We start from the raw sequence: 19,787 nt of genomic DNA, 5'->3' as shown, positions 1-19,787 counted from the left end.
CCAAACAACCTAGGGGCACCTGGGTGGCCCAGCTGGTGGAGCGTCCAACTCTTGATTTTGGCTCAGGTCACGATCCCAAGGTCATCGGATCGAGCCCGTGTCAGGTCCCGTGCTGAAGGTGGAGCCTCCTGAAGATTCTTTCTCTCTCTCCTTCTGCCCCTCTCCCGCTCTCTCTCACACTCTCTTGAAAATAAGATTTTAAAAAAATTAGGGGCGCCTGGGTGGCGCAGTCGGTTAAGCGTCCGACTTCAGCCAGGTCACGATCTCGCGGTCCGTGAGTTCGAGCCCCGCGTCGGGCTCTGGGCTGATGGCTCAGAGCCTGGAGCCTGTTTCCGATTCTGTGTCTCCCTCTCTCTCTGCCCCTCCCCCGTTCATGCTCTGTCTCTCTCTGTCCCAAAAATAATAAATAAACGTTAAAAAAAAAATTAAAAAAAAAAACAATCAGAAAAAATGGGCCAAAGACGAGAGGCATTTGGCCGATGGGGAGGAAGAGGCACAGGAAAAGACATTCGGTGCCATGAGTCATTAGGGAAATGAAAATTTAAATCACAAAGAGAGGTCACCACCCACCCATTGGGATGGCTCAAATAAAAAATAATGGCAACACCAGTTGCTGGAAAGAATGGGAAAAAACTGATCACTAATACATTATTGGTGGGAATGTGAAATGGTACAGGCACCCTGAAAGGCAGTTTGCACTTTCTTTGCAAACCAGACTAGTCTACAACCGAGGAGTTGCACTTATGGGCATTTATCCCAGAGAAACAAAGACACACACACACACACACACACACACACGCACACATTTATGGCATCTTGATTCATAATAACTCAAAACTGAAAGCAGCAATAAAAAAGAATAATCATCGATACATACAATGACCTGGCCAAATTTCCTGAGAATTATAATGAATGAAAAGCAAAATGATACCAAAAAAAAAAAAGTCCAGTCTGTGATTTTGCTGATCCAACATTCTCAAAAGGACAAAATGACAGAAATAGAGGAGACTCTCGTGGTTTCTAGGGGTTAAGGATGGGGTGCTCGTGGGAGGAAAGTGAGTGGGTCTGGGAAAGGCCACCTGAGGACCCTGGTGGAGACAGAAATGTTCTGTATCTTGACTCCAATGTCAATACCAGCGTCTTGGTTGTGACCTTGTAAGATAGTTCTATAAGATGTTACCATTGAGAGAAACCTGGTGAAGAGGACACAGGACCTCTGTATCATTTCTTATGACTGCATGTGAATCCACTGTTTTCTCAAAATAAAAATTCTAATTTAAAAAAACCTGAGAAACATCAAGTGCAACCACATAAGTGAATCTTGCAATCACAGTATTGAATGAAATTCAGTTCTCTCTTTGAGAGAAAAAGAACATGAGCAGGGGAGGGGCAGAGAGAGAGGGAGACACAGAATGCGAAGCGGGCTCCAGGCTCCGAGCAGTCAGCACAGAGCCCGATACGGGGCTCGAACCCACGAGCCGTGAGATCATGACCTGAGCCGAAGTCGGACACTTAACCGACTGAGCCACCCGGGCACCCCCAGACATACAGAGTTTATATTGTATGATTACGTGTAGAGGAATAGGCAACATGAGTCCACAGTGACGTCAGAGGAGCGGCTTCCCACAGCAGCTTGAGAGACAGGTCAAGGATAAGAAGATGTTCTAGATGTTGAACGAGGCGGTGTTTGTATGGTTATATGCAAACTTTAAATGCAAAGGTTAGTCAGCCTGGATGTGGGTGATGCTTCACTGCACGTAAGTTATATGTGACAAAAATAATGAACGAGTGAATGAGGACGTGGACGTGGAGGAGTGAGATGCTGGGACAGTAAGTGCCCGACGTTCAGTCTGCATAACAGGGAGTGCGGGTGGCCCGAGGAGGCCTGAGATGAGCCGGGGAAGGAAGAGAGAGCCAGGCTGGGAGAACGTCATCCGCCGTGCTGGCGAACTTGAACTTCATCCTGTGGGCAAATGGGGCGATACCGATGGATGCCGTAGACAGAGGAGTGAAGCGATAGGCGCTGTTTTGAAAGATCACGTCCCAAGCCCTTCCCTCCAGCTGTCCCAGTGATCAGAACGCAGAGCCCTCTGGGAACCAGATCTCGGGCCGGACGCTAACAGAGCGTGACACCGGGCGTTAAGGACAAGCGCAACGTGATGGCCTGGGCACGCGGCGCTCTCCTCCTCTGTAGATGAGAGCCAGAGTGTTGGGCGCCTGCTGGGAATCAGGCCCCATGCAAGCTTCACAGTGGTGACCTCACTGTCCGCCCGGCCAGGGACATGCCCACACAAGCAAGCTGGGGGGTCCCCAGGCCAAACCCTATGTCCAGGAAAATGCTACACCCACACGCTCGGCACGCCACAATCGACACTCTCATCCCATTCCCCACCACCACTACCAAAACAGCTTCCCTTGCTAACTGCTAGAGATAATTTGCTCGCTTGTCTGTATTAAATTGTTGGCTCTTTTCATTTTTTTTTTCCAGAAAAAGAAAGGGAAGAAAGGCAAAAAAGGGAAGAAGGATAAAGATCTGACAGCTGACAGGTGAGATGTGCACAAGTGTTGCTGTTCTGCACGGCTAGGGGGCCCCCCCAGAGCAGCGCGCAGGTCTCAGCCGAAGTCGGCGACCCCCGTCCCGGAAAGGCATCCCTCCCTGTACCCCACACCTCCTTCATCCTCCAGGCGCTGGGACCGCTCTGGCCTCCTACACTGGAAAGATGTCTGCCAAGGTCAGGCCCCATCACTTCTGAGATCATATGACTTAAGCTTTTAAGATTCGTGGGGTTCTTAGGGCGCCTGGGTGGCTCAGTCGGTTGAGCGTCCGACTTCGGCTCAGGTCATGATCTCACAGTTTGTGAGTTCAGGCCCCACATCGGGCTCTGTGCTGATACCTCGGAGCCTGGAGCCCGCTTCAGATTCTGTCTCCCTCTCTCTGCCCCTTCCCCGCTCATGCTGTCTCTCTCTGTCTCTCAAAACAGAATAAATGTTAAAATAAAATAAAACAAAACAAAATAAAATAAAAATTAAAATCGTGGGGTTCTTAAGAATTTAAGAAATAGCATCCTGATCCAACTTTTGAGGGAATACTTAGACCCCTTCAGGGCAGAGACAGTTCCTGTGTCCTGCCCTGTCCTGGGCCCCACCCACTGAGGCACTTCCTAAACACTCATTGAAGGAAAGGAAGAGGATTTGTCTCATCAAGGGATATTTCCATTTCCTTGAGCTCCGCTGGCCAAATGTCGATACTCATGAATCATTTTATTTTTTAAGCTTATTTATTAATATATTTTGAGGGGGTGAGAGAATCAGAACCACACCATCAGGGCAGAGCCCAACAGGGGGCTCGATCCCACAAACCGTGAATCATGACCTGAGCTGAAACCCACTGAGCCACCCAGACGCCCCTTCATGAACCATTTTAAATGCTCATTTTTAAGCTGAAATGGCCCTTCGGTGCTTTAACATTGGAAATAAATGGGACTTAGGTTTTCAGATATTTCCAAGGAATGTAGTGGAATCTAAGGAACAAAATAAAACAAACACAACAGAACAGAAACAGACTATCGATACAGGAAGCAAGCTAGTGGTCACCGGATGGGGGAGGGTTGGGGGTCAGGTAAAATGGGTAACATGGATCCAGAGGTACAAACTTCCAGTTACACATAAGCCACGGGGATGTAACATACAACACAGGGAGTACAGTCAATGATATTGTACTAACTTCGTATGGTGATGGATGGTACCTAGACTTATCATGGCGATCATCTTGTAATGTATGTAAATATTCAATCACTATGAAATGCATATGAAACTAGTAGGATATTATATGTCAATTATACTTCAGTTAAATAAACAAATAAAAGTAAAATTGAATTAAATTAAATACCTAATAAGTGAATGTCAGAAATCATTTTGAGGGGCTCCTGGGTGGCTCAGTTGGTTGAGTGTTCGACTTCGGCTCAGGTCATGATCTCAAGGTTGGTGAGTTTGAGCCCTACATCGGGCTCTGTGCTGAGAGCACGGAGCCTGCTTGGGATCCTCAGTCTCCCTCTCTTTCTGCCCACCCCCCTCAAAAATAAATAAACATTAAAAGAAAAAGAAATCATTTTGAAGGAATACCTTTCTTCCCGTGGGTTTTGTTAACGGATACTACGTGTTGCTCCCTGTTTGGGGTGTTTCCTAGTCCTCCCCTGGGTAGCAGGGATACATTCCCAAACTCTATTTGAGAGAAGACCCATGAGAAAGGAAGCCCTTAGAACCATCCAGAAGGAAGTGGAGGCCAGAGCTGGTGCACGTGCCTGGAGCCCTGACACAAAGGCACAGAAGGATCTGGTCGTCTCATTCCTGGAAGATTTTTCATTTCAATTTTGGACAAGCCTGTGTCTCTAGACTAGGGCTAATTCTGCCAAGACACAGGAAGACAACTTCCATTTCTCTCATGAAGTTAATGTAAACCCAAAACCAGTGTTTTTGCCATATTTAAGGTAGGTTTAAAGTTGAAAATTTTTTTTATTCCATAACAGAATTCGTTTCACTGGAAAGATCGAAATACGGGTTTGTGTCCCGGGCTTCTTAATATATTTTGTTCTGATTGTTTTGGAGAATCTTCAATGTTACGTTAAATATTTTATGCATATATTATATGTTTATATCAAATAAGTATTCTAGTTGGAAAACTACAGTTAGTGCCTCCTTGATACAGGTCAGATACTGTTATCCCAAGTACCATTACACCTAAGCCTTAATTCACAGCAGAATTTTAAACACTTTTCATTTAAACACTATTGTAAATATATTTGAAAGAGCAAAATTGCAGTCAGTCAAAGATTGGGGTCATTGAATTAACATGTATCCGAATGGTATTTGGCTTAAATATAACTGAGAATTCTTTATCACCCTAACCTGGATCGTAGAACAAAGAACTGGTTAAATATAGTTATATTTACAATTCCTCATTCTAAAGAAAGACTAGGGTAGAACTAAAGAATAAAGCTTCTAGAAATGAAAAGGGAATAGATGAGACATCTCAAAGGATTGTACTCAATATGTCAGCTTGACCTACCTGAATTCCTATAAGCCAAGCCCCAGTTAATTTCACTGGGACGTTCACTTACTAAGTGGGATACTGTCTTGATTTTTTTCTTCAATTACTCTAAATTACCAGTGCACTGGCTATATGCCCAAGGCCCTGTTAGAGTAGTGGGTTGACATCTGTAAACACTATGGAAAAGTATAATATCCTCCTAAAAAAATCATCACCCCCACTGCGTTAGACATTTCATCTTTCAGAATAGAATTAGTTCCCCTCTGAGCCTTTGTTCTTTATAGGTATTTCTTTTGAAGTCTTATGCTGTTGGGTTAAAAGGAAACATCAGTTGCACAAAGGATTAATGATCTGCTGTGGCTTGCAGATGCTAACTGAATATATAATCGTGGGCCCATCGCACTGCTATTATAGGGCAATTTCTAATTCATATTTGTGCCATACCAAGGATTCATGAAAGGGCAGACTGCAGAAGCTGTAGCTGGTCTCAGATGCCCACAGATATAATTCTTATTAATGGGAAACGTCCGACGTGCATGTGGATGAGCAAAAGTATTGTTTTCGAAGCCTGATGTGTCCCTCAATTGTAGCAATGTTTCCAAACACCAGCTTAGTTGCATAGACACAAATGTGCATAGGAATAGGTCTGGTGAAAGTTCTCTGCATATGTGATGATTAACAGAAATGCTGACTTTATGTGTCTGCTCATGGAATAGCTCCTCTGCTTTGTCACCAGGACCATTGAGTCTCTGTACAAGGAGCTGGTGGAAGAAGGGTTGCTGATCCAGGCTCTGAACGTTAACCTCTCCGATTACATCGGTAAGGTACACCAAGAATTACGCATGTCTGGGTCGCATGTGTAGCCCCTCGGGTTTTGAGGTCCCAACAGCTGGAATTATGTTTCCTTGGTGGTTTTTGCCCAAACCAAAACCTGGCCCAAGGCTTGGAGTAGATTTTTGTCTAATGGAATGGATTTGAATTCATTCCATGCTGTGAGCTAATAGGTCCAGCTCTCCCCCCTCATGTGGTGGAGGGAGGTTTTTGAACCTACTCGCAAAGTTCCCTGCGGCATTCTGTCTGGAATAAGCTATATTGAGGAAATGAAGACTTGTTCGTATTTTCGTGTTGAAACAAAATGCCCCAGGGGGCAGCACCTGGAACTTGAACGCACAATTCTTACGGAAGGAATTCCTTCCAGAAGGGGCCGCCACACAGGTCACTGGAAGGAAGGAGGAGGGACATTTGTTGACACCATCTTCAACTAAGGTTTTCTCTTAATTTTTAAAAAACAACACGATGACCTGAAAACACACTTAAAGCTTAAAACTATTTGAAATGCCAGCACCCTAATGCAGGTATGATTTTCACTTTCTCGCACATGCCATGAACTAGGACATTCTCCCACATAACCACGAAAGGATAATCACACTCAGACAACTTGGCATCACTGAGATGTGATGCCTTCATAAGTTTTTGTCTTTCTGAATCCAACATCCAGTCAAGGACTGTGGATGCGGTGTTCATATCTTTGCCCCTTTAATTTGGAATACCTTCCAACCTGACGTCTTTCACGCCGCTGACCCTGTCAGAGTCTGGGCTGTTTTACAGGCTGTTTTTCAACAGAGGTGGTTTGATGGGTTTCCTCATGACTTGATTCGGGGGAGACTGTTTTTGGTAGGAAGACTTCATAGGTGATATTGTGTCCTCAGAGTTGCACGATGAGGGCCCGTCGTGTCCCATCTCTGGGGGCGTTACATTTCATCACTGGCCAAAGTGCTGTTCCCCAGATTTCTCCACTGTCAAGCTTCATGTTCCCCCTGGTAGTTAATGAACAACCTGTAGTGGGGAGTCTTTGAGGCTCTGGAGATTCTGTCCCCAACTGGTTTAAAGGTTTTATCAACCACTGATGAGTTTTGCGTACGTCGATAGCTGCAGCTATCCATAGGGTAGCTGTAAAATGGGGATGTTCTATTTCTGTCTTCTGTTCTATGTTTAGAAGGTGCCATTCCTCTAGGAAGAAATTTCCTTCCTACCCTTTTTGAAATTGTTGTGGTGTCAGTGTAGAAACATGGATTCTCTCTTTTTTATTGTATTATAATCAATTTCCATCTTATTCATTCTGATGTTATACACTGACCTATGTTTGGCCTGTAGGAACAAGGAGATTGACATTTCCCTCTGATCAAAAAGTGATTAATGTGATCCCTTTGAAATAAAGCCACATGGGGCACCTGGGTGGCTTAGTCGGCTAAGCATCCGACTCTTGATTTTTACTCCAGTCATGATCTCACACTTGGTGGGTTTGAGCCCTGCATTGGGCTCTGCACTGACAATGCAGAGCCTGCTTGGGATTCTCTCTCTATCTTCCTCCCGCCCCCCCCCCCCCGCCCCGCCCCACTCTCTACCCCTCAGTGCACTCTCTTTCTCAAGATAAAAAGAAAGAAAGAAAGAAAGAAAGAAAGAAAGAAAGAAAGAAAGAAAGAGGAAGAAAGAAAGAAAGAAAGAAAGAAAGAAAGAAAGAAAGAAGAAAGAAAGAAAAAGAAAGAAAGGAGGAAGGAAGGAAGGAAGACAGAAAGGAGGAAGGAAGAAAGGAAGGAAGGAAGAAAGGAGGAAGAAAGAAAGGAAAGAAAGAAAGAAAGGAAGGAAGGAAGGAAGGAAGGAAGGATGACAGAAAGAAGGAAGGAAGGAAGGAAGGAAGGAAGGAAGGAAGGAAGAAAGGAAGAGAGAAAGGAGGAAGAAAGAAAGAAAGAAGACAGAAAGGAGGAAGGAAGGAAGGAAGGAAGGAAGGAAGGAAGGAAGGAAGGGAGAAAGGAGGAAGAAAGAAAGAAAGAAGACAGAAAGGAGGAAGGAAGGAAGGAAGGAAGGAAGGAAGGAAGGAAGGAAGGAAAAAGAAAGGAGAAAGAAAGAAAGAAAGAAAGAAAGAAAGAAAGAAAGAAAGACAGAAAGGAGGAAGAAAGAAAGAAAGAAGACTGACAGGAAGGAAGGAAGGAAAAGAAAGAAAGAAAGAAAGAAAGAAAGAAAGAAAGAAAGAAAGAAAGAAAAAGACAGAAAGGAGGAAGGAAGGAAGGAAGGAAGGAAGGAAGGAAGGAAGGAAGGAAGGAAAAGAAATAAAGAGAAAGAAAGAAAGAAAGAAAGAAAGAAAGAAAGAAAGAAAGAAAGAAAAAGAAAGGAGAAAGGAAGGAAGGAAGGAAGGCAGAAAGGAGGAAGAAAGCAAGAGAAAGAAAGAAAGAAAGAAAAAGAAAGAAAGAGAAAGAAAGAAAGAAAAGAAAGAAAGAAAGAAAGAAAGAAAGAAAGAAAGAAAGAAAGAAAAAGAAAGAAAGAAGGAAAAAGAAAGGGCAGGAGGGAGGGAGAAGGAAGGAAAGAAAAGAAAGAGGGCTTGGGGGAGCATTTGTATTTCCTAATAGTATAAGAATTTTACCAGAATATATACTGAAATGTGTATTGGGTTTCTGTTTATTTTGTGTATTTCTCGTTCGATTACCAAAGGGTCTTCTCCTAGATTCCCTTGATTGTGTTCTGTTAATTCCATTAATACAAAAAAATGACGTTTTTAACATAACCCTGCCTCTTTACTTGTTGAGATCTCTGACTTCTTGTCTGCTTTCTCCTGTGACATTGTGTCTTTCTGTTCAGCACTGAATTTCCAGAGTTTAGACAGTGGCACAAGGTAGAGTCTCCAAGAATAAATTAAGGGAAATATTTCTCCCCTTCTTGACGATTTCCTATCCGTCTTTACAATGATCTCTCTGTCAGTTTCCGGGCAGCATCTTTATGACGCCTAAGGCCAAAGTGAATGCAGTCAGACACTTAAGAGTGACCTCAAATGACGGTGACACAGTCTAACAAAATCAGTCAAATGCCACAAGGGCTTTTTCCATGTTTTCCTTATTTTTTCCCAGTTGAGATCTTTAGCTTGAAAGATGGCAGCGGATGGTCCCAAATCCCCACATAAAAATAGCAGCCAGGGAGCAAAACCAAAAACCCACAGACATTTACATCAAAACTAAGTGACGAGGTCTCCCCTCCAACCCCAAAGTACAAGCCACTGGGGACACAGAAGAGAGGAATGCCAAAATAAGCCTCGGGCACTCACGGGGATGCGCAGGGGGCCAAGCCAGCAACCACAGCCGGAGCCAGTTTGCCTGCCTCAAAACAAGCACACCATGTCACAGAGGGGGCTCTGTGACATTTCAAAAGCTATCCTGAGCCAAACTTCCCTCTAAAAGTATAGAAATGTTTACTCACATAAATGTCAGCAATGGAAACGTCCAAGGCGAAAGCCCATGCAAAGTTTCTAGCAAAAAGAAAGAATAAAGAACAAATGAACATCACAAAAAGACATGCCCGGGCTCGTGAGTGGCTCCATTGGTTGAGTGTCCGACTTCAGCTCAAGTCATGATCTCACAGTTCGTGGGTTCGAGCCCCGCGTCGGGCTCTGTGTTGACAGCCTAGAGCCTGGAGCCTGCTTTGGATTCTGTGTCTCCCTCTCTCTGTATCTCTCCCCCACTTGCACTCTGTCTCTCTCTGTCCCTCAAAAATGAATAAACGTTAAAAAAATTTTTTTGTTAAAAAAAATTTTTTTTTGTTTAAAAACATGCCCCGTAAAGCAGGTGTAAATGGAGCCCACTCTTTCAAGCAAGCTAATGTACATTAAGAACTTGGGATGAGCACTGGGTGTTGTATGGAAACCAATTTGACAATAAATTATATTTTTTATTAAAAAAAAGAAAATACAGACAAAATGTAAGAATACATACCATGGAATTAGAAAAACTCAGAAACGAGATCACAAAACTCATGGAATAGTAGAAATAAAGAGAAAAAATCATTTTAGAAAATAAATTATAATGATACAAGAATGAATGAAGTCAACACAGAAGGGGCGCCTGGGTGGCTCAGTCGGCTGAGTGTCCAACTCTTAATATCAGCTCAGGTCATGATCTTGGAGTCATGGGATCAAGCCCCACCTAGGGAATCTGCTTGGGATCCTCTCTCTCCCTCTCTCTCTGGCCCTCCCCCATAAGCGCACATGTAGGCATGCACTTTCTCGCTCTGTCTCTCAAAATAAGTAAATAAGATTTTTAAAAAGTCAGCACATGTGGCTTTAAGAGAAAAAAAATGTGAAAGACAGAAACATCTCCTCCCCTACCCCTCACCTTCTGAAGGATACGTGTCCTTTCTGTAATCTTTCTGTGCCTCAGTTTCCACAATTGTGGGAACATTAACAGCTCCAACCCCATCAAATCACTGTGAGTATTTAATGAATTGGGTGATGGCATTCAGGACCATGCTTGGCACAGAGTTAGAGTGTCCTGCTGTTGGTGGTGGTGGCGTTCTCGCCCCGTCTCTGGCACACTCAGGGGTTGCCATTCGGAGGGCTGGTGACTTCATGGTGTCTTTGTGGCCCTCCCCCACCAGTGCACGTCACAGAAGCACGGAGCACCGAGAGGGTGGCCACTGCTTAAGGGCCAAATACAGGAAGAACAAATACAAATTAATGTTCCCCTAAGTTAAGTTTTCCTGTCCCATCCTGGTTCGATAACTGCATTTGGGAAAAACTTTGACCCAAAGTCAGAGTTAGTGTTTCTCAAACTCTCCTTGGAGTTCAGAGCCTGCCCTACAGATGGGAACGCCCAGCAGGCTCTCCGCGTCCCATCTTGGAAGGTATGACTGAAATATTTACATATGAAACGCCGCCCCCCTCCCCAAAGCTTCGGAGTCTTGGCCGGCCTGTCCCAATACAAAGTCAACCTGGAGCAGTCTGTCTGCTGACCTCGTTCCGGAAGCTGGGTGGCCCGCGTCCAACGTAACGTTCATAAACAAGTCAGCACCACTGAATTTTAACCACGTCGCCCGTGTCCCCATCCTTGTCGTTGGGAGATGGTGCCGTGTGCGCCCCTGACAGAGTCGGGGTGGGGGTAGCAGAATGTCCTTGTGCTCGGGGGTTGGGGGGAGGCCCAAACACTGACCAGCAGTGTCTGTTCCAGGCCTCCAGTCCTTGTCCCTGAGGAACATATTTAGGAAGCTAGTACTTGCTATAAATTGCTCTGTTCTTGTTCTTCCTACTCTTTTTTTTTTTTTTTTTTTTTTTAGTTTATTTACTTATTTTGAGAGGGAGAGAGAGAGCATGTGCTCAAGAACAGGGGAGGGACACAGAGAGAGCAAGGATCCCAAGCAGGCTCCACACTGTCAGCACACAGCCCGATACGGGGCTCGAACTCAAAAACCATGAGATCACGACCCGAGCCCAAACCAAGAGTCCGACACTTAACCGACTGAGCCACCCAGACGCCCCTTTCATACTCTTTTTAATGCTGTGTGGGGTAAAGTGGAAATTTTAGAGGCTGATCCACCCTAAATATTTTCTTGTTTCTCATGATTTTCTTTTGCTATTATGCCCGTCTTCTCTCCCATTATTTTACTCCTTCCGCACTGGTTTGCTGCGGCTGCTATAACAGCTGTCACAACCCAAGGGGCTCAACAGCAGACACATATCCGCTCCAGTCTGGAGGCCACAAGTGCCAGATCAGGATGTCACAGGGGCTGTCTCCTCCCAAGGACTCAAGAAGCTGGCGCTCTGCTGGGGCCTCCGTGCGCCCACCCCTCCCCAGCCCCGCGTCGGTCCTGCTCCTGACTGCCAGCCCTCCCGCCTGGCTGCCACACTGCCCTCCCGTCCCCGCGACCATCTTCACGCACCCTTTCTGAGTGCGCGTCCGTGTGCGCATTTCCCCAATTTATAAAGGACACCCGCCATATGGGCCTGGGATCCGCCCGGACGACCTCCCCTTCGCTCGTTCTCTCTGCATCAGCCCTATTTCCAAACAGGGTCACATTCGGAGATGTTGGAGATCTGGATTCCAACATAGGAATTTTAAGGACACGCATTCCCTGCGTCTTCTCCGTCCACTGGTGTAGGTTTTTTGCCCTCGTGCATGCCTTGTACCTAACACACCTTTTCATCCACCATTTCCTTCCTCCCTCTCTGGCAGAAGACCTGCTATCTGTGCAGGGAAATCCTGAAGTTTCCAAGTTCTGCCTGAATAGATGGGGAGCGTTTATGGCTTCCACACTGGGCAACAGCGAAACTCAGCGACACACTTTCAAGCTGAGTCTCAACACCTGGCCGGCAGCCAGGGCTAGTGTGTCTTTCTCTCCATCAGAACCGACACTCACTAATTCAATTTAAAATTCTTTTTAATGTTTATTTATTTGTGAGACAGAGACAGAGCACGAGTGGAGGAGGGGCAGAGACAGGGTGCGGGGGGGACACAGACTCCGAAGCAGGCTTCAGGCTCCAAGCTGTCAGCACAGAGTCCGACGCGGGGCTCGAACTCACAAACCATGAGATCATGACCTGAGCCCGAAGTCGGTCGCTCAACCGACTGAGCCACCCAGGCGCCCCTCAGTAATTCAATTTAATATGATGTGTCTGAATAAAGTCTGTGAGGTTCTAGAAAATATGGTGCATCTGGATATTAATGTGGATTTATTTAAGCGGGAAAATTGGGGTCACTTTCAGATCACCTCTAATGTCATGTTTATAGCAATAAGCACTGGATTTAATGGTGGCTACAGGATCTCTTCCTGCTCTAGTGAAGGTGAAATTAACCACTCTTCTATTTATTACCTGCTCATTAAAAAGCATGGGGATCGGACGCCGCAGTAGAAGCTTTCATTATCGCTCACTCTCTCCACCAATACCCACTGTCCTTGCCAAGGACTTTTTGTCACGTGGAAGCTTTGAAAGCCTGCCCTGCACAACAAAACAGCCATCATTAGCTGGGTTTTAATTCTAATTTTCTTAGCATTCGAAAATGCTTGTTTAAAGCTTCTCTTCCTTCACACACATGAAAGCGCATTATATTTGACACACGCGTATCACATGCAGATCCTTCTTATGGAAAGCAAACATCAGAGACAAAAACGATCAAGACACTGTGACTCATGCACTGAATATTTTCCCTTCAGACTCTGGTACACATCAAGAGAGAACCGCACAAGCATGTAAAGGTCCCTCCTCATGACAAATGGAGACGGGCAAACTAATTTTCTTGGTGACCTTATCCAAATTAGTTAGAAGATAACACTTCAGATTTACGACGAGTTACAATTAAGACCTTTGATGCCTTCTAATTAAACCTGTAAAGATTTATTTCTATTATTATTCCTTTGGTAATCCTTTGCAAATGATAAAAATGTAAATGAATATTGCCCTCCAAAAGAGATGTTTCCATTTGTCCTAAATTAGACTCCTTCCTTTCCAAGGATTGCGTTTCAGTTCAGATGCACACCTGCTCCAGTACAAATTCCACGTTGACCTTAAATAATTTACTTTTAAAGTTTGTGCAAGTGTTAGACACAGTCGCTCCGCCTAGAAACCGAATAAAAAGCCACCACATTCTTGTGCACTTTGTCTGTCCTGCATCTTGGAACTCTGTGCCACCTCACGTGTTCAACATGCAAAGGTAATCTTTAGAAATGCGAGGGGGTTGGCGTCAGACTCGAGAGACTCCCCAGTCACTGCAGCCGGGAGGCCTGGCTTTTCTCAAGCCTCTGTCCGAGAAAAGAGGTGTTCTTCATCACGACTCTCCGTAACACCATTGTATTTGCCCCAACATGTTGAGTGTGTATTCTGCATTAGTTTCACCAGGGCCAAACTGATGCAGCTCAGAGCAGTACCGCCTCCCAGGTCCTTATCCTCTGTCTCTTTCCCCCTAGGAGAGTACAGTTACTTGGGGACCACTCTTCGCCAGGTATCCATAGAGCCCATGCCTTCCCTCCTGGACGTGAGACAGCTCATCGCCCTGTACGGGATCTTGCCTCTAGGTAAAGACTCTACATGCCCCGTTATGCTTCTCTTAGAGGCAGGGACGCCCTGCTTGGTGACTTGGGTAGCATCTTCCTGGCTGAACTCTTCCTACTGAGGATTTTGACCGAGGGTCTCTCTGTTGCGATAGCGCGCCCTGGAGAGCACACGCCGGCACCGCTTTGGGGTGCCTGCTTGACATTCTGGGCTGAAGGTCCTGTCGGCAGTCATGCGGAGAGATAATAACCGAAGCCAGCACCTGCGATTAAAATTAATCAAATTAGACGAAGGGCTAACATCAGGCTTGCCTTCTAGACATAGGCTTCGGTTACGAGGTCCTTAACAAAGCCGGCCTTTGGCGAGTCAGTGAGAAGTGTATTTCGTGGATCCGAAGGATCAAGGCTCCACCGGTTTCCACTGATGGCCGCTGTAACCGCTAAGTAAGATTCAATCGTGATTGTTCGGACCGGCGGACCAGAGTCCTGCGGTGTGCCGACAGGTGCAGGCGAGTCAACAGAGAAACCTGCTGCTCTCATTAGCTGTTATTATTTTATGACGTTTTTTATGTGCATGACCTGAGTCATCCGGGGCAGAGGTCAGAGCCCCAGCCAGGCTTTGCTCTGATGACAATTCCGAAATAGAAACCATGTTTCATTTAACTGGCTTTTGAATGGTATGGGAGGGGCGCCTGGGTGGCGCAGTCACTTCGCCTCTTGATTTCGGCTCAGGTCATGACCTCACGGTTCAGGAGATGGAGCCCTGAGTTGGGGTCCAAGCTCAGCTTGGAGCCTGCTTAGGGTTCTCTCTCTCTCTGTCTCTCTCTCTCTCTCTCTCTCTCTCTCTCCCCCTCTGCCCCTCCCCCACTCATTTTGTCTCGAAAAAAAATTTTTTTAATAAATAAATAAATAAATAAATAAAATGGTATGGGGGTGGTTTAGGCACTTATAATATTGTTCCACTTTGACTTAAATGTACTGGGAAGAAATAGCTCGTTCCTCTGTCAGAAGTAGTAAATGGGATTGGGGGAGTCAACATAAATTTCACACATAAAATTTACGTCCTAAATAAGCATGTGTACTTGGAGGGTCAGCCTGATGTGGGGCCAACAAGATAAACACGCCATATTTACGAGGCCCCTGCAAATAACGTCACGAGCCCTCCGGCTTCATCATGCTGTGATCCAAGAACAGGACAGCAGGCAGCAGCACGTTGTTTTCACGGGTCTCCTAACAAATGAGGGGAGGTATGTTCGACCCGTGGCTCGAGGATACACGGGGATAGATGTTGCTTGCAAGCTGGCGTTGAAGCATCGGACGAAGGGGGCTCGGGAAGCGTCCCACTGAACCCCCTTTTGTCAACGAGGAGCCTGACGTCCCCATGGGCTGCCGACCTCCCCGGGCCCCAGAAAGGGGAGGGGTTTGTCCTCGTGACCCGTGTGTGTGTGTGTGTGTGTGTGCAAGGCACACACAGGCCAGACAGGCAAGTACGCTCACAGATCTGCCTTCGAGAGCTTCATTTAAATGTCATGGATCTGAAATAGTACCAGTCACAAGAGGGAGTGTGTCCTTTGGGCCTGTTGTTCAGGTCACCACCGGACCTGGCCAATAGGGCCACTGCAGAAGCCCTGAGGACCCACCGTGAGGCCTCTCTGCACCCAGAGCCTCCGCCAGGGATCCCGGGGTGAGGCGTGAGCTTTCCAAGCCCCTTGGGCAGATAAGGGAGTTCCCAGGACGCATCTGGTCACATTCCACCACTCACCCTCCCAGAAATATTACTGTCCCTCAAAACACAGAGGGAGAAAAGGAAGGGGGGCGGCGCTCACGGAGCGGAAACGTCATGCTGACGAGTTTTACACACGTCGTTTCGGCCCCCGCTTTTGCAGCTGAGTGAGCCTTTCCAGGATGCCGAGGAACTTTCTCAGGGTCCAGGGGTAGGGAGTGACAGAGCTGCGTTTAGGAAGGGCACGGAACACTGGCCTCCTTGTGATTCTCGCATCCTCCGAGAGTTGGAAAGTGTGAATGCACAGAATCCTGGACGTCTCTGTCTCTTGGGAATTCTGCGTATTTTTAAAAAACTGCCACTGAAAGGCGATGAGCAGGAAGGGCCGTGAACACCGTGGCAGGCGTGCCCGCCCATCGGATGGGCTGTCCAGGGACCAGCCCCGGCTGCAGAGGCCTCCCCAAACCACCGCCTTCCCCTCCCTGAGTGACCTTGGTGACCACCCTCTTCCTCTAGCAGGTCGCTTCCCTAGAGTGAACAGCACATGTTCTCCTGGGTCTCCCCCATCCTTGCGGCTTCCCTCCTGCTGCCCCCTCCTCAGAGTCTGCCCTCAGCACCGTTCTGTCCTCCCTCCACCCCTTCCAAGACCTCTCCCTGCTCCCTGGCTTCAGCCAGCAACCTTAGCAAACCTGCAGCCGCCAGCCACCTTCCAGGGACCCCTAGGGCTGGCCACAGTCTCCCTCCCCAGCCCCTTGCTGTCCCCTGCCCCATCGCTAGTAAGAACTACCTGCCCGAGTCCCACTCCAGGCCTGCAGTTACGGGGCCCCCCCTCGCCTGGCTTCGCCTCACATGTCCCCGTCTCTACACGGTCCAGCTCGGCCCCTTCCGAGGCCACCCTCTCCCAGAAGTCAGGCCTGAGCCCCCCATCCCCCAAGGTGGGATTAAGTTCTTCTCTGAACCCTCCGTGGCTCACACGGATCTCAGCACTATTTGCCTCCCATCCTGGTTACATCCACTGAGGTTTAGCTCCCGTCCTGGCCATAACCTTCTGCAGCAATCCCTGACTCTTCCACATGGGAACCCCACCAGCCCCCAGCCAGCAGCCCCCAATACCGGGTACTGAACGGACCACCCCTGGAATGGTGCCCCTCTCCTAGCATGACAAACAGCATCTCCTTTATCATATTATGTTACCGTACCCCTCACTGACCACCAATAACACGTGCTTATGTGAGGGCATTTTATTTATTTATTTTTTTTTTTGGAAGAGGGAGAGCATGAGCTGGGGAGGGGCAGAGAGAAAAGGGACAGAGGACGTGAAGGGGGCTCTATGCTGACAGCAGTGAGCTCAACGTGGGGCTCACACTTAGGAACCATGAGATCATGACCTGAGCCGAAGTCAGACGCTCACCCAACTGAGCCCCCCAGGTGCCCCTGTAATTGCATTTTGAACAGAACTTGCTCAAAACTGGTTTCCAAGTTTATGTTAGGTAACCATAAAACAATGTTTCTGGTTACTCGGTAAATTCCCTATATCTTTTCAATGACACAAGGGGCAAAAAAAAAAAAAAAAAAAAAAGGCACAATAATAATTGCAATATGGGTCTATTTACAGCTGATCGAAAAGTGCCCAGAGGTTGAGCAAAGCAAAGTCACGTGATAGGAGATGGTTTGATCACATTCATTCCGTTCGTGGTCTAATCACTTAGTGCCAGCATGCTCTCCGCGCATGTTCAGAACCACAGAAGATGGTCAAACCGAGTCCCGCTCTGGCCCGGGGGGAGACGGACAGTGTGGGGGCCTCTGATGCCTGCATGGAACTCGGGTCACTGCAACAAGTGTCAGGCTGCCCCTGCTACAGGCTAGAACCTCGGGCAGAACGAGGAAGCTTCCCCCTTTCCCTTCTGAGGATCACTAATGAACATTCTCAGCCCTCCTTAGCGGCTGTGTGTCCACATTCTTTTTCCCAAGCGTTCAAAGAATGTAGCGCCACTGCTGACAAGCAGAGAAATCCACACCCACCCCCCCCCCCAAAAAAATGCCAGAGGTGAGTTATTGCAGGAATGTCCTTTAAAATGATGGGCTGGGGCCGGGGCGGGGGCGGGGGGGAGGTATTCTAGGGTGAGGGGCAGCAGGGAAGCCAGGTACCGAGACCCTCTGGCCCCTCCTCGAGCCCTGACATACAAATCAAAGGTGTCACAGCCCAACTAAGACAGAAGGTGGGCCTCTGGGTAGAAATGCTCTGGACACATACCTCCCTGTTGCAGAAACAGGGGTCACGCGGTGGAGGGGTGGCCTTGAGGGGCTAAGAACTCGCTGAAGCGGGATTTTAGAGCCCGTGCCTCTGACTTTTTTAGGTTCTGCAACAGTGCACGAGAACGCTCCTTTGGTGAAATCCCTGCTGTTGGCAGGGCCATCTGGGGTAGGGAAGAAGATGCTGGTCCATGCCATCTGCACCGAAACGGGAGCCAACCTCTTCGACTTGTCCGCAGCCAACATCGCCGGGAAATACCCCGGCAAAGATGGCCTCCAAATGATGCTGCATATGGTCTTCAAGGTATTTACCGCAGTTCTTGGCTCTTAATTAATACTCCTCCCTTGTGCAAATCACGGTGTCAAATCCTGCAGCTCGTTTCCATAAGCCAGCGAGCGCGGACCCTCGCAGATGATTTCCTCAGGCTGACACACACATCTCTCTTCAACTCCCCCGTCGCGCCCTCCTATAAATTAGTTCATCGTTGCCTCTGGCCGAGCCTCCGACAGGTAGAAACAGCTGCTCTCTCTGCATAAACCCCCTCGGTGTCATCCAGACCAGCCTCTTCCTGCCGCAGGAGTCCTTCCTGAAATGCCTGCGTGCGTCGTTGAAATTGAAAGCCACAATTTCTATTTCCGGCCCACCTCCCTTCGATAATGGCATCAGTCATTCGCCTTTTGGGGGGATATTCTTCCACACGTGGCATGAACCTCCAAGGCCCGGTTCCTTGGGCACATCGGCTTCTCACACAGGTAACAAGGAGGAACCTGCAGGAGCGTTTACCCCACACACACATTTACCCCCACCCCCGCCACACACACACACACACACACACACACACACTGTTTTCGGGGTGGGGGGGCCAGCAAATGCTCCATGATATCTGGCTGGAGGATAGGGTTTCCTAAAAGATCCATATACCACCCAGCTCTGTGATCTTAGATAAGTTCTCCACCTCCCCCAGTCTCTGTCTTACATCACCAAAATGAAAATGGTACTGAAGTGTTCTGTCAGCCCTAAAAGCAATGAGTCTCGGATATAATTTAGATATGAGTGATTGTGGTAATAGATGTTGCTAGGTAGGTAGGTAGGTAGGTAGGTGATAGATGGATGAATGGATAGATAGATGATAGATAGATAGATAGATAGATAGATAGATAGAAAACATGCATATATACAGACAAGGATTAGCAAGTTTTCAAACATTTTGGTACTGAATATTTCTATTTAGTTTTAAAACTTCACAGGGTTTTGTTTTTATTTCGTGGACTACCTCGAGGTCGTCTTTATGCTGCTCGATTCACTCGTAGTTGTGAGCATGCCAGATAAGCCAGGTTTAACTATGGGAAGGTGTCCATGCAGCACGGCGACCCCATACCTGGGGTGAGGTACGAGCTGTGCCTCAGCCCTCGGGGGCTCAGAGGCACGGTTATCCATAAAGTTGCCCAAGGGGATGGTGCCTTTTCCGCATCACGCTGACAGCCATAGGGAGGACGTGATCGTGGTGGGATTTTGTTCTCTCGGCCTCGTGGTCCCCAGCGGTAGGTCAGGTCAGAACATTTCCCATTCTCCCTTTCTCCCCCGCTTGTCCCGCAGAAATTCACAGAGAGAATTGTCCAGAGCTGGGAGACGGGAGAGGAAGAAGGTGGGTGGGGAGGAAAGACCACTAAGGTATTTAACAGGGCACCTCGTTCGGACCAGCTGTCTCGCCTCTTTGTGTCGTACATTGGACCTTCACAGTGGCCCCGCGAGGAGGCCATCCCTGCCCCATTTACCGATAAAGAAACTGGGGCCCTGAGAGGGGTAGCAACTTGCCCAAGGCCACCGAGTCACGTGGCTTGGCCAGGGTCACCTAGGTCCTTCTCTTCTTGGCCCTCCTGCACCATTGTTATCAAGGTCAAAATTATATACGGTGAAATGCACAGACCTTAATACATTTTAAGTGCAAGCTTTGGAAACTG

At 47.5% G+C, this 19,787-nt stretch overlaps 1 protein-coding gene across 1 annotated transcript in view; it reads left to right on the top strand.

Moving 5' to 3' along the window:
- The window catches only part of DRC11 (dynein regulatory complex subunit 11), a 155,833-nt gene that overhangs the window by 100,544 nt on the left and 35,502 nt on the right, over positions 1-19,787 (top strand). Inside the window, exons 12-15 of the mRNA XM_025935010.2 lie at positions 2,489-2,547; positions 5,784-5,866; positions 13,766-13,873; positions 17,930-18,129. Coding sequence (XP_025790795.2) covers positions 2,489-2,547; positions 5,784-5,866; positions 13,766-13,873; positions 17,930-18,129 — 450 coding nt within the window. The remainder of the gene's footprint in view (positions 1-2,488; positions 2,548-5,783; positions 5,867-13,765; positions 13,874-17,929; positions 18,130-19,787) is intronic.

Source organism: Puma concolor, chromosome C1, assembly GCF_028749965.1.
Source record: "Puma concolor isolate L17-30 chromosome C1, mPumCon1.1.hap2, whole genome shotgun sequence".
Taxonomy (NCBI): domain Eukaryota; kingdom Metazoa; phylum Chordata; class Mammalia; order Carnivora; family Felidae; genus Puma; species Puma concolor.
This window is presented reverse-complemented; position numbering and strand designations above follow the sequence as displayed.